Here is a 13,676-nt window from a genome sequence, read left to right as displayed (position 1 = left end):
GCACATGGGGCATACCTGGGGTCCTTATCTCGTGAAGCTTCGGGGATAAGTAGCTCGTTGATATTGATAATCTTTACGATGTTCCATTGGAATGAAACCTGCTCAATACAACATGAGAGCAAACATTCGCTGGATATAAAGAGGGCTAAATCTCATGTTCTATCTGCCTGCTCACTCGAAGCCTGGATAACGGACTCATAGTTGAACGTCAAACACAAGTCTCCTTGAACCGCCTGCCATCCCTCCTTCATACTCCCACCATCCCAAGCCCAGTTGTCGATACACAGGGCCCTATACGTTAGTCGGTATGGGGATTAGACAGTGGCTACTTTCCCTAGCGGTAGTCGCCCTTTCTGCCACTGCTACCCAGGCGAAAGTTGATGACCCGGCCGGAAAAGCTGCACAGTATCATAAGGAATATGCTTTGTTTAAAAGTGCAAATATGCCATCGCCCGACAAGTTGGCTAGTGGAGTCGGCTTTCACTCATTCCGCATTCCTGCTGTCATCCGTACCAACACCGGTCGTATCCTTGCCTTTGCCGAAGGCCGCCGCCACAACAACCGAGATTACGGCGACATCAACCTCGTCTACAAGCGAACCAAGTCATCTACCAACAATGGTGTAAACCCAAGCGACTGGGAATCCTTGCGCGAGGTTGTCGGGAGTGGGCCTCATACTTGGGGCAACCCTACCCCTGTTGTTGATGGCAACACCATCTATCTCTTCTTATCCATGAACGACGGTGCCTATAGTCAGAACGGAAATAACGTTCTACCAGATGGAACAAAAACCAAAAAGATTGACTCTACCTGGATTGGCCGCCGTCATCTCTATCTCACCACTAGCATTAATGACGGCGACACCTGGTCCAAGCCTGTGGACATGACTAAGACTTTGACGCCAGATGGCCAAGCATGGGATGCTGTCGGCCCTGGAAATGGCATAAAATTATCCAGTGGTGAATTGGTCATTCCAGCACAAGGCCGCAACATTATCGGGCGTGGGCCAGCAGGCAACCGTACCTGGTCCATGCAGATACTTAAGGGTGCTGGATCTGAGGGCACTATCTGCCAAACCCCTGATGGAAAGCTCCTTCGCAACGACCGTCCAGGCCCTATGGGCCATCGATCTGTCGCCCGTGGAACTCTAGATGGCTTTGGTCCCTTTGCCACTGATAACGGTCTTCCTGACCCTGCCTGCCAGGGTTCGATCCTGAGCTATAACCAAGATGAGCCTGCTAGAACTATTTTCATGAACTCTGCCTCAACAGAGCGTCGCACAGCCATGCGTGTACGTATCAGTTACGACAAGGACGCAGCCAAATTCAACTTTGGCCGTGAGTTGAAGGATGCACCTCTAGGAAATGTTGGAAATGAAGGCGGTTACTCCAGCATGACGAAGACGAGTGACTACAAGATTGGTGCCTTGGTTGAAAGTGACTGGTACGAGGATAAAGGTGGGGAAAAATCGCATCGATGCATCATCTGGCGTCGTTTCAACCTGTCTTGGATTATCAATGGTCCAAACAACTAGACTTGGGCTATCAATAGCCATCTAGAAAGTCTTCTGCTGTAACAATAGTGCAATATATAGAGTGTGCCGCCTGCTTACACACACAATACTTTAATTCAACCACACCATGCTCACTTCACTTTTACTATCTATCCTTAACTCCCAGCTTTCAATCACTTGTTTCTTCCAGCTAAGGCTCGGGATTAATTTAAGCATAACTCAAATGTAAGCTTTGAAGAAAGTCAAATCTAAAAGCGGCTAAAAGCTAGTTTGGATAAAGCTAGTGAAAACTTGGCGGCTCATGAGAAGCTCTGGATTATTCATCAGGAGATTTTTTTATATCGACAAGCAGACAGGATTAAAGCCATTCATTGAGCGCTTCTCTGATTTCCTGCCCTCGCCAACCGATAAGGATGATATCCCAGCGGACTGCGAGAACTGTGCGTGCAGCATGCGCCCAAACGTCTCTCCGAACTTATAGGCACGGACTCTCGAAATATCTCCCATTACACAGCTACAATCTCCAAAATGCGAGAGCTATTTCAACAGCATCGCAGTTCATGACATCTGGCGTGCTATTAGCCAAACAACCTCACACCCCCAGCATTTCCTTACAATCTCCCATCAATAGTAGCCAGCGGCTTAATTCGACGTCAACCAACCCCTCGTCTCCTACTCAAAAAGAAGAATTCTATCGGCTTCTTGATAAGATATACGCCAATCATGAAGAATTGGTCCAGCAAATCGACGAGCTGGAACTCGAAGATTTGCCTGAATCAGCCACAAACGAAGACTTAGATCTTATAAAATCCATTAGTTCTATTGTTGGATATCGAACCCCGGAAGCGTTAGAAGCAGAAGTGAGAGCGGTATGGGAAAAGCACGGCGTCTTTGTACCACCCGATGAACTTCATGAAGACGGACTTAAGCTTTACAGGCGATTATACGGCGAGCCAGTTTTCACCAAACCGGAAGAGCCACAGAAAGAGGAAGACCAGATATTTAAGGAGAACAAGGATGGGGAGTGGGAAGAGGTTGAGTTGGGACAAGACCATCTCTCGACTGAACCACAAGCTGCTGAAAGCGAATACTTAGTAGGAATCTCTGAGACTGCTGGCCATGAAGTAGATGCGCAGACTACAGAGAGGTCTCGCCAGGTGGCAGCATCCCTCGGGGCAGAACTATTCACCGAACCTCCGACATTCGACAGTGAGGACCCATTTGTTCGATCGCACCCGTTTGTGGATGAGGGCAAATTTGGTACTAGTCCAAGTAGTGTCACGGCTCCAGCAGCCTCCATGATGAGGCCTATCACTCAAATGACAGCTGCTTTTTCGAACAAGCACATTTCTGAGACTGCCCATAAAATATTTGGTGGAGACCAACTACCTGACGCGATTAGGGTCCTAAAATCCCTGCCAAAGAATGCAATTCCTCTCACAGCGTCGCAAAAGCAAATGTCCCCGATAGAAAGTGCCTTGTTCATGTCAGTATTATACCCTGGGATCTATGCATCGGTTTTAAGTGCGCTGGTAGAAACTCGAAAAAGACTTGGGACGAAATGGATTCGTGGTCTCATGTGCAAAGAAGGAGGGCCAAGTATCCTTGATGCAAGCGGTGGTGGCGCGGGTGTTTTTGCATGGAGAGAGGTATTACGATCTGAATGGTCGCTGATGTACCCGGATCACCCTGAAGGAAGCCTGGCGACAGGTAAATCTACCGTTTTAACTGGATCTGATACACTACGACATCGTGTTAGCAGCCTCCTGGAAAACACAACATTCCTTCCGCGACTTCCGAACTACCTACGCCTCGAGGGAGAATCCTCCCTTGGCCCCCAGAAACCTGGGAATCGAAAGAACTATGATATCATAGTTGCGCCTCATTCGTTATTAAATTTCGAAGAGGACTTTCAAAAAAGAGATTATGTTCAAAATCTGTGGTCCATGCTAAACCCCGAAGGAGGTATACTGATCCTTCTTGAAAAGGGGCACAAGGAGGGTTTTGCGGCAATCGGAGGTGCCAGGGCCATGATATTAGAACGGCTGATTAAATCCCCCAAAGCTCCAGAGGGTTCTGATTCCGCTTGGGAGACACAACATGGGCAAGTTGAGAAGAGCAAGGGCATGATAGTTGCGCCGTGTACTACTCATTCTCGATGTCCGATGTATGTCGAGCCCGGAACGATGAAAAATCCCAAGCAGTTCTGTCGATTTGCTCAGCGATATGTTAGGCCACACGTATTGCAGCGTATCCTTGGAAATCCATCCCATAACCACGAGGATGCGGAATTTAGCTACCTTGCTGTCCAACGAGGTATTGACAGGCGAGAAATTGATGGTTTGGTGCAGGATGAACATACAACAAACGCAGCCTTCGCCGGGTACGAACATTCTACTGACGTTGAAGAAACAAGTGCCGGTGGTGCCGGAAATAATGTCATTGATCCTCTTTCATGGCCCCGGGTCGTGCTACCTCCCATCAAACGAAAAGGTCATGTCTCGATGGATTTATGCACACCAGAAGGGAAAATAGAGCGCTGGACGGTCCCACGTTCATTCAGCAAACAAGCATATCGAGATGCTCGCAAGTCTTCATGGGGAGACTTGTGGCCTCTAGGAGCGAAGACCCGGATCCATCGTCCCGTGCGAGCCATCAAAATTGAAGAGGCAACTCCTGTGAAGAAGAGGATAGTAAAGCCGGGAGCGGACTCAAGGCGGAGACGTGCTGCTCTCGAAGACGATAGCGAAGAATTCGAATTAGATGAAGAGCAGGAAGAAAAGAAACTTGCAGACAGAGTAGCTTCTTACCACGACCGTCGAATTACCGGGAAGACCAAGAAAGAAAACAAAGTGCCGAAGTGGGCGAGACAGATGGAAGTGAAACGCGATCGCAAATACGGCAAACAGTTAGGCCGTGAATAAAAGACCCAGCTGGAGCTTTCTCGTTGATATATGGTTCTATCTTCAGTTCATTTACGCACATATGAGCGGTCAGGCGTCTCACCGGTGTTTTTGGAGGAAAGGGAACTCGACTTAATTCTTACGATTGATGGAGTATCTGTATAACATCGGGGTTCTGCATAGTGGAAAAACTGTATTACTAGAAATATTTGTATAAAAATGTATATTACTTCACTTCTCTCAACCTATCTTCTAGAGTATCTTAATGATCAGACCAAGATACCAGAACTTCATCTAGGCTTAAGTCTGTTGTTCCATTGGGTTGAATTCCCTCTATGCATACTCCATTCTCCAGCTCTAGCCTTGTCCGTTTGATAGACAATAGAGCAATAGGGGAGAGCATTTCAGTACCCAGCGACATGTAAGAGTCGGATACATGAAGCCCGACACGTTTAGGCAGTTATGCTCTTACATACACACCAACAATGTCTGCCATATCATGTCGACGCAAGCTGGGTAGTCTGGTCCGCCTTTGGGGGATTCTCCTGTCGATAAGCGTTGGGCGGACTTCGTAGAGGTATAGGCCATACGGCCTAATGTACACATCCAAGATCAACCGGCCGTATTCAGGGAGCGGCCATACTCTTCCTTAGTTGACGTTCACGCTGCTTCGATTGGAGTTCTAGTCGGTCAACAGCATACTGCAGGCGTTCCTTTTTCTGCGTCAACCTGCGTAGTTCAGCAGCTTTGCTTCCCAAAGCACCCCCAGCCATTGACATCCTTTTTCTATCATGGTGCATGCCACCTCTAGAAGAAGATCGTGGCTCTTGATATAAGCGTCCCTCTTGTAGTTCAGCTTTGGCTTTCAGGGCCTCTTGTCGACGAGCAAGTTTATCGGTGTGGTTAGATGCAAGCGTAATGAGATGGGATATACTGGGTGTAATTTCATCCACAATGGCTTGTTGTGCTTCTTTCAAGGTGGGTTCAGGAAGCAGTTCGAAATGCTGAGCAAATATATGATTAGTGACAAGCATGACTTAGCCGTTTATCGAGGTACTGCCGGAGACTTACTCTGGTAGACTGGAGTACTCTGCAGAGGCGGGGGAAGTCGTTTACACCTTCATCGAGGATATCAATTGAAGATTCAAGTAGCTGTAACGAAGCACGTAGAGAAGAAACAGAGGCAGAAAGAGCTGATGCCATTGTAGATGCCAGCTTTCGCCTCTTAAATTCGTCGTTTGTATGGCTGCCGTCTTCACCTCCCGCGCTTCTTGATTTTGATATCCGCGATGTTTCCTCCACCCAAACAAACAAGTGTCTATCACGTGACTCATCGTCGACGAAAAGATCCGAAACTCCAACTTCAACCTCAACGCATCACTCAGTCTCAAGCCCGAACACAAGTTATCGCCATCGCACTCTCGCAACTCCGGACAAAACCTCGTTCCGCTTCCACACTCGCAGTCAAGATGCCTCTTCTCCCAAAGAAGTTCCCGGCCCTCGTTGGTTCGTACTTCTGCGCTAAGCTCCCAGACTGTGACTTTCCCAGACGTTGCTAACAGTTCAACCAGCCAAACCAATTGCTCCATTCTTCGTCGCCGGTATGTTCTAATAGAATTCCACCATTGATGCCGCAGCCTTGTCGCGTTATACTCAACCCTCCAACTCCAACTGCGACGGCACCTCCGGCTCTTTGGAGCACTCGTCCCCGCCGCACCCAACTAACTATTTTATAGCATTGGTCGTCGGATACGGAATCAACTCTCTCCAGAATGCCATGATGAACTGTGAGTCGACCTAGCTTCTTGAAAGATAATTTTCAAGACAGCTTTTGCGTTGTGTGGATATTGCCGTGTTCGCCCGAAGCCCAGGAAAGGCTCTTCCGCACGCCAGACTTGTGCATTTTGAGGATCGAAACTAATATCTCATCTTACTAGCTGAGGAGTTCCGAAACGACCCCCGAAACCCCAACGCTGGAAAGCAGAGCGGAAAGCACTAGATGGTGTGAAGGAGTCCCATGGGAAACAACTGTACTGCTATATCGTGGCCGGATAAAATGCGTGCTATCCCCAGCCGACGTTTTTGATAAATCAGAAGTGCCTTTGTACATTGAATATAGAGAGATGCAATCAAGAGTTCTCAATTGACGTGTTTCCGTTCATACCAGTCTCGAATTGATAGCCATGGTCCTAGATAGTTGCTTTAAGCCGGGAACCCTGAATGCTTATCTTCAGACACTTCTGATAACTACCAGATCACTAGTTATTGTTCTCTGCTGTATGTATCAAGGCAATATAGAGTTAATCTATCGAGGCCATCATGTCGTTTTACACTGTAAAATAGGACCTCGGTACCGGTTTAACAGCACTAATTCGTTAGTCTATGCTATGAGCACTTCTTTGGACTACTATCAACTGGTGTCGATGTTGTTTCTTACTGAATACAGCGTTAGCTATGTAGAATTGCTGTTGCTCTGCAATGCTCTCAAATTTATACACAGTTGGTTTTTTTTCGAGTGGCCATATATTGGCGCTAACCCGTTTGGGCAATCTACCATTTCTCTCCAAGCCAGGGCGATTTTCGACACCAACGTTGACATCAACACCAGCAACGCGGAAGAACAATTGCATTCTGTCTGTCAAGCACCATGTCTCAATTCCGTGCAAAGAAGCTGGACCTCTCCGGGTTTATCAATGCCCGTGTTATCCGCGATCACACCAAGCGAATGGTTTTCGCCCAGAATGAGCCAGAGAGGTATGCAGTTAGATCTTCGATACCCCGAAGGACTGGAAGTTGGAGCCAGCTGGGCCCTTCTTGTGCTTCTTTTTATGATAGCTTTTCGCTCAGTTGAGCCTGGACTGACGCTTTCCCTTTTGTTTAGACAAGCACTTCGATACATATCACACAACACCAGCCTTCCCATGCGAGTTCGCGCTCAGGCGCAACTGAAGCTTTCCCAGATGCACGCCTATACCAGACCATCGCAAATAAAGAACAGGTGTATTGGCGGTGGAATAGCGAGGGGTGTGTTCAGAGACTTTAAGCTGGCAAGAGTGAGTCTTATTTTTCCAGTACAACTGCCAAAGAGCGATAGGACATCCCTTGCTGATCTGCTTTTTTCCCTTCTTCAGTATCAATTCAGAATGCAAGCTCTAGCTGGAGATCTCCCTGGTGTCAGGAAGGCCAGTTGGTAAAGCTTTGCAGCTACGTATAATAGTGCCTCAGCTGATTCATGCCGACGACCTCCCTCTTTCCTTGCCGTTTGTACATGTTTAAGCAACATCGGAGTTATAAAGGCGGTATATGGGACATGTATATTACAGAAGATTTAGAAATTTATTGATTGTCAGGGTGTCACGGAGTCCTTCAGTCAGAGCGAGGAGACATCTGCCGTAAACCGTGATGGCTCATAACGAGACCCAAAGCCGATCGCCATATTAATAATGGATGCCTAAACCCAAAGCTAACCCATGCTTCGGAGTGAGACAGCTTGATATGACAGGGAAGAGCTCTCTCTCCCTTTTGAGCTGCCAGTGAAGTTTTTATGGTGGTGCCTAGCTCGAAAAACCCGTCAAATCAGGCGGCTTGAAAAAGGCGTTTTGAGGCTGATTTCGGAGTCACATTTTCTTGTTAGTGAGCTCTGCTATTTATAAACTCCTGAGCATCTGAAACATCGACCATCTGGTGCCTATCAACGACTGAGGTTCCTGGATCTCTGAGCCTAGCTCTGCAGATAGCGAGGTATGAGATGAGTGATGCTCATGCCAATAGGAGCTAGGTCTCATGTAGCTCATGTAGCTCCCCAGAACCTTTATATGCTACCGGGCTCCCTCTGCATCCCAAAAGGCTCAGACGGAAAGCTGCTTTTCACCAAAGCTCAGCTCTGACATTCGTTTGCTCCCTTGTGCTCCTATCTCATTAGTGCTGCTGCATCTTGCTAGCTCTCATTGTTTATTCACTGGTCTGTTGCCGTCACTTAGTCTGGCGTGTTCCTTTCACTTGCTGGTTGCTTGCGTTCATATATAAAGATACCCTTCTTAGCTCTCCCTTTTTCTTTCAGCCCAATGTTGGACCTCCAAGGACTCTGTTTCTCCCTCCTTCATCTCCCGAGGAAGCTCCATCTCCATCTACTACAGCCTATAACCCGAGCTAGCAAGTCAGTAGTAAAGAGGAGCATCATGTTTGTTTTCCAGAGAGAGGATCTACCCAGCGATCCTGTGTTTCCTGCAAACCTGAAGCAACTCGGGTGAGACTCTCCTCTATTTCGATACCTCTTCTCTATCTCTTCAAATATCTCCCCTCTGTGTGTATCCACGCCCCCGAGGAGAAGTGAGGCTAATTCATGTGGCTTCTAGATATTTCATCAATGATCAGGATGAAATACGTATGATCTCGAGCCCGGAGGAGAGATTTCTCTACAAAATCAACGCCAATGAGCGTTATAATGAGCTTCAAAAAGAGGCGATGAACAGTGAGTTCCTCACGTTATGGCCAGTAACTCATCACCTTTTATACCTACTGACATCGATAATAGCATGCATTCGAAACATCGTGACCTCTCGTCTGCACGACCAAGGGTTAGAGGCTCTGCGACTGCCCATCGGTGCCAAACCGAACGAGCAACACGTCCCTATTTTGGTATCCCCTACGTTCAAAACAGATAGACGCATCATTGTTGTCTTTGGCGAACCAGTTCAAGATCTTGGTATATGGGCGTACAGAATCATTGGCCATGAGACTATCAACTCTGGCTCTGCCGTGGACTTCACAACCGCTGTCCTGGGTGAAAAAGAAAACTCTCCCGCGCCAGGTCTCATTCTGACCAACCCTGGTCAGTTGGTATGGCACTGTGCAGGTGAGCGAGCTATCTCGCTGCCTTCCTGGCTCGCGCTGCCTAGGAAACACGCTGTTGAGCCGCCCATGAAAATGACTCTTCGAAATAAGATACCCGGAAATGAAACTTGGCAGGATCATGTTACGTATGTCTTTGATGAAGTGCTGGGTAAACTTGCTCCAGGCGCGAAGATCGATGTTATTGGACTTGCCGAGGGCAGTCTTGCTGCTGTCAGGTACCTGGCTGAACATTGTAAGAACAACCCCTGCATGCATCCCAGTGTATTAAGCATCGGTATTTAAACTAATGGTGTGTTGGACAGGGTCGACGTGGAAATCTCGCATATCTTCTATGGCTCTTGGTAACCCGTTGCACGATACGAACCATCTGCACCCACCTGAGTTCGCGGAGTTCATATCGACTCGTTGCCGCGCTTACATGATCTCTGACAAGGAGGTGGATCAGCCTGTTGAGGGAAGATATGAGTATGGCTGCAACTGCTATTCGTCTGGAGAGTCGAAGAATGTTGAATGTATCATCCCTCGAGCCTACGAGAGTATGTTGAAATGGCTTGACAATATGCATGACAAGCCAGAACTGAAGGAGACCGAGGTATTTGTTAGCGAGGAGTTTGGAATTTCTGGGCCTGGAGATGAGTTCAAAGACAACGATGGCAGTGGTGTTGTGGTGGAGCAGCTCAACTAGGAGGAAGCACAAGGCCATTGATGGCTTAATATGGTACTCTAGCAGGAGAAGGTAGTTGAGCTGCTCTCTTGCTTTTATTTCCTTATGTCCTGGAAGCGAGCGAATTATGAAGCATGAACAAGTTTAATTGACGAAAGCCGCTATGTATCCCTTTGTGCAATTTACCCATAAGTAAAAAACAAATATTAGAAAGTATCCCAAGTAAGCAAATAGGAACAGGAGGCTAAACTTCTTTCTCAGAAGCAGAGAGGCTGGGTGCACAAGCCCAGCTACAGCCTCTTCTCATAAATGGCAGAGGATAGAGACTCTGTCCAGGCCTCCTTCCATGCTCCTTTCCACGAGTCTCAGCTGGTTTGCAATCCCACCATTCAATCCACCTCACTTTATCTAGGACGTATGACTTGCCGCACATAGAGCAGATCTTCTCGCCCGTCTGTCTGACCTCATTTGCAAAGCCGAGAAGCCGAACAATAGGATCTTGATAGCGAGCGTTATTGACTGAAGGCAGTGATGACGAGAGTGATGATCCGGGAGAAGCCAAAGTTTCATCATCTTCCAGGAAACGTGAAAAGTAAGGAGAACGAGAACAAGCTTTCAAAGCCAAATCACGAAGCGATGGGGTATTCGTTGGTGTGAGGCGTTGTATATCCACCGAACGCCCTTCCGTATCAAAGTATTCAGGCGCACTGGTCGCAATGTGAATTGGTTTCCACTCTTCCAGGACTTCGCCTTCAATGCTTGGTACGGTGGGTGCAGTTTTCTCGGTTTCGCGAGCATTAGGATCAATTGCAATAATCCCACCTGCTTCGGTGTTAATGTGCCACTTGACAATCTCCGATTGATCCAAGCGAAGAAATCGATTTGGATACAGGGTGATGTTCCTTAGAGTTCCCTGTTCCTGCATTAATCCCAGAAGTTCCCAGGGTAGATACCGTAGCTTGTTCCCGCCAACGTTCAACTCTTGAAGTAGGGTAAGTTTTCGAATAGCGCCGGGTATTTCCGTGAGCTTGTTCTGTCGAAGGCTAAGAAACCGGGTGTTTACCAGGTCAAACACTTCCTTTGGAACATAAGTGAGCAAGTTACGGGTCAAGTATAGCTGGAGTGACGGTTCCAAGGGGCTGAATATCTGAGTTGAAGCCCCGTGTTCGAGCACGGTTGGTTGTTTAGTTAACTGTGCTAAAGGCGGGAGAATATGGGATGGAATTGTGCCCATGTCCAGGTATCTAGCCAGACAAGTTAGTTGAAGAGCAAAACAGAACGAGGCAAGACCAGGGCTTACGAGAGATCAACCCTGTCATCTCCGTCATCAAGGCAGGTGTTGATAATCTGTCTAGCCTTTGCGTGAGCTATGGACTCAGTACTCCGGCTTCTCTTTGCTATAGGGCTTTTACTGCTGCCTTCAGTGGGCCTACCCGCGGTTTCAGACACTGGAAATCTCCGAGAAGCACTGCCACGGGTTGTGCTAGCAGGAGGACCAGTTGACACTCCCATCTCCTCACAAAACACAGAATCATCCGATCCACAGGTAAAGACGGCAGCAGACTCATCTCCATCATCTGTTGTATCGGCACTGCCCAGCCAGACGCCACTGTCAACATTCCTCTTACTCTTGAATCCCGCCCTCTTCGTCCGCTTATTCTGTTTGGACTGTAACTCGTTTCCTAGCTTCTGCCCCCACCAAGTCCCTCGATAGCGTCTTTTCTGGCCTGTTGGGCCCTCCGGCAATCTATCTTGAGCATCTTCTCTTGTGGTGGTATCATAGTTCTCCAACGCTGACGATTGGAAGTCATCGCTTGAGAAGAGAGGGGGGTCACTCGACGGCGTTCCGCTGCTACCTATGAACCTGTCTAACGCTTTTGACGACGTAGACGAGGCATATGGGAAGGGAGCTCGAGTCCTCGATGACTGAGCTGTGACTCTTACTTTGCGGTTGAGTCGCGGCGGCGAAGGGAGCGGCGGATCAGAGTCCATTGTTTGGCGTGGGTAGGACAAAGCCATGGTCGAACTATGTATGCTGTGCTTCTCCCCAGACTGAATGCATTCGAAGCAAACAGATGAGTCGAACCAACTATCACGGCTGACGGGACGCCCGTACTTGTCCAGAGAATACTGGTATACGGACACCCTGGCGGGCGTGAGGAAGTGTTAATTGTATCTTCTGTCTCGGTCGCGATGACGCGCCTTTTAAACGTCACCAAAAGTCGCGTGACACGTGACCTCCTTCCGCGCTCGTAAGACAGTGTCTTAACTACGATAAGATGGACAATCGATGGATAAGACAATGTAGACAAAGCAGATAGGGAGATAGATGGATAGAGGGATAGACAGGCCGACAAGACTGGATGTGCTTGCTTGCTTATTTTTGCGGGGAGAAGCGAAGACGCTGGCCGAGAACCCAAAGGCTGAAGATCGCAGGCATCAGGCATCGGATCATCGCATCCGCATCTTAGGTAAAATCTATATTCGATATGTAGATGTTTTCACCTCAGGGGTTTCATGTTAACAGCTATTTTCAGGGATATGTCTCCTTGAACTCCCATGGGCCACTGCGACTAGTTTGGCGTCAACAGCCTGTCAACTCGTCTTGGTAGGAGTTTTGTCGAGGTTGGCTGTTTGAGCAGAGCATCAGCATCGGTAGGATGACACTTCTACCATGGCATGTACTCAGTAGTTGTCACTCATCCGAGAGAAGCCGAGAGTGTTCGCTGAGGAAGACCATCTCTATCGACAGGGTTGGTCTCGGCAGTTATAGCGATATCTCCATCTTATTAATCTATCGCGATGAAACAGCTGCAGTTGGATGTCAGGCCACCAAACGCCCTGACTCCCGATCCTCATCCATGCAAACACACCACTCTGTCTCTCGGCTTTCGGCTGTCGCGTGCCTACGTCTGTGTGTATGTTTGTAGGAGGGTGTGAGCGTACCTTGCATAAGTCCTGCAGCAAAGCTACTCTTTCGCGCTTAGTTCGCTGGGTAGCACCATGCATGTCGTACTTAGATCGTTATGTATCACAGTAACCTAGCCAACTAGTTTTACAAGATATGCAGCATGGATCGCAACAACTGGAGACGACAAACATGCACATACCCTGCTCGGCCCGAAGATGTTTGCTACAGCAGTGAAAGAAGAACGAAGGATCCTACTTTCATTTTTTTTTTTCTAGTTTTTTTCTATGTGTATATGGTTGTGGTGCCAAGTGTAAGGTGATGGTGGAAAAAGGGGTATAATATCAAGCCGAACCCTCGGGCAGAAGCGTAAGCACATAACATGATGAAGGTAAAAGTAGGTTAGGTGGAGGTAGAAGTAAGAAGTTGAAGAAGTGAAGTTGAATATCAAAATGTAGTACCAGGACTAAGACAGACAAGCTGGTTCAGGTCGAGGCACCGCCCTCCCCTGGAGAAAGAAGAAGAAAAGATAGAAGGTAAAATCGGGAGAGGGACGAAAGTGTGAGGAGACGGTGTTTGCATATTGCTGACTGGAGCCAGAGCCAGCATGCTCACTCACACTGGGAAAAGGAGAAAATGGTATAAAAAAAGGGGTGGGGTATGTGGAAGAATAGAAGAGTCGTTGTAGAATAAGAAGAAGAAAAGGGCCATTCGACTATCCATAGAACATAAAGGTCGGAAAATCGTCGTAAATAACCTCCTGGGCCTTTGAAAAAAGAGGGGGCAAGAGAAGAAGAATAGTTGAATAAAGTGAGCTTTGTTGAAAAAAGTGTC

At 47.9% G+C, this 13,676-nt stretch overlaps 7 protein-coding genes across 7 annotated transcripts; 5 read left to right on the top strand and 2 right to left on the bottom strand.

The window, feature by feature from the left end:
* Nucleotides 1–307: 307 nt before the first annotated feature.
* On the top strand, nucleotides 308–1,534 carry MGYG_00536 (phosphopyruvate hydratase; the record flags this gene model as incomplete). The annotated part of the gene is made up of 1 exon (XM_003176400.1): nucleotides 308–1,534. The coding sequence occupies one exon, from the start codon at nucleotides 308–310 to the stop codon at nucleotides 1,532–1,534; it is 1,227 nt and encodes a 408-aa protein (XP_003176448.1).
* Nucleotides 1,535–1,926: 392 nt separating this feature from the next.
* On the top strand, nucleotides 1,927–4,437 carry MGYG_00535 (S-adenosylmethionine-dependent methyltransferase superfamily domain-containing protein; the record flags this gene model as incomplete). The annotated part of the gene is made up of 1 exon (XM_003176399.1): nucleotides 1,927–4,437. The coding sequence occupies one exon, from the start codon at nucleotides 1,927–1,929 to the stop codon at nucleotides 4,435–4,437; it is 2,511 nt and encodes an 836-aa protein (XP_003176447.1).
* Nucleotides 4,438–5,042: 605 nt separating this feature from the next.
* Nucleotides 5,043–5,619, bottom strand: MGYG_00534 (hypothetical protein; the record flags this gene model as incomplete). Its single annotated transcript, XM_003176398.1, has 2 exons — nucleotides 5,043–5,420; nucleotides 5,488–5,619. The coding sequence occupies 2 exons, from the start codon at nucleotides 5,617–5,619 to the stop codon at nucleotides 5,043–5,045; spliced, it is 510 nt and encodes a 169-aa protein (XP_003176446.1).
* A 266-nt stretch (nucleotides 5,620–5,885) lies between these two features.
* MGYG_00533 (hypothetical protein) lies at nucleotides 5,886–6,415 on the top strand (the record flags this gene model as incomplete). The annotated part of the gene is made up of 4 exons (XM_003176397.1): nucleotides 5,886–5,922; nucleotides 5,988–6,017; nucleotides 6,153–6,203; nucleotides 6,354–6,415. The coding sequence occupies 4 exons, from the start codon at nucleotides 5,886–5,888 to the stop codon at nucleotides 6,413–6,415; spliced, it is 180 nt and encodes a 59-aa protein (XP_003176445.1).
* Nucleotides 6,416–7,063: 648 nt separating this feature from the next.
* MGYG_00532 (mitochondrial 37S ribosomal protein MRP2) lies at nucleotides 7,064–7,610 on the top strand (the record flags this gene model as incomplete). The annotated part of the gene is made up of 3 exons (XM_003176396.1): nucleotides 7,064–7,170; nucleotides 7,298–7,469; nucleotides 7,548–7,610. 3 exons carry the CDS (start codon nucleotides 7,064–7,066, stop codon nucleotides 7,608–7,610), a joined length of 342 nt encoding a protein of 113 aa, XP_003176444.1.
* Nucleotides 7,611–8,594: 984 nt separating this feature from the next.
* MGYG_00531 (hypothetical protein) lies at nucleotides 8,595–9,955 on the top strand (the record flags this gene model as incomplete). Its single annotated transcript, XM_003176395.1, has 4 exons — nucleotides 8,595–8,662; nucleotides 8,772–8,887; nucleotides 8,951–9,502; nucleotides 9,573–9,955. 4 exons carry the CDS (start codon nucleotides 8,595–8,597, stop codon nucleotides 9,953–9,955), a joined length of 1,119 nt encoding a protein of 372 aa, XP_003176443.1.
* A 223-nt stretch (nucleotides 9,956–10,178) lies between these two features.
* Nucleotides 10,179–11,953, bottom strand: MGYG_00530 (leucine Rich Repeat domain-containing protein; the record flags this gene model as incomplete). Its single annotated transcript, XM_003176394.1, has 2 exons — nucleotides 10,179–11,178; nucleotides 11,235–11,953. 2 exons carry the CDS (start codon nucleotides 11,951–11,953, stop codon nucleotides 10,179–10,181), a joined length of 1,719 nt encoding a protein of 572 aa, XP_003176442.1.
* Nucleotides 11,954–13,676: the final 1,723 nt, after the last annotated feature.

Source organism: Nannizzia gypsea, genomic scaffold, assembly GCF_000150975.2.
Source record: "Nannizzia gypsea CBS 118893 supercont1.1 genomic scaffold, whole genome shotgun sequence".
In the NCBI taxonomy this organism is placed as follows: Eukaryota; Fungi; Ascomycota; class Eurotiomycetes; order Onygenales; family Arthrodermataceae; genus Nannizzia; species Nannizzia gypsea.
Note: the sequence above shows the minus strand (reverse complement) of the source record. Positions and strands in the feature narration are given on the sequence as shown.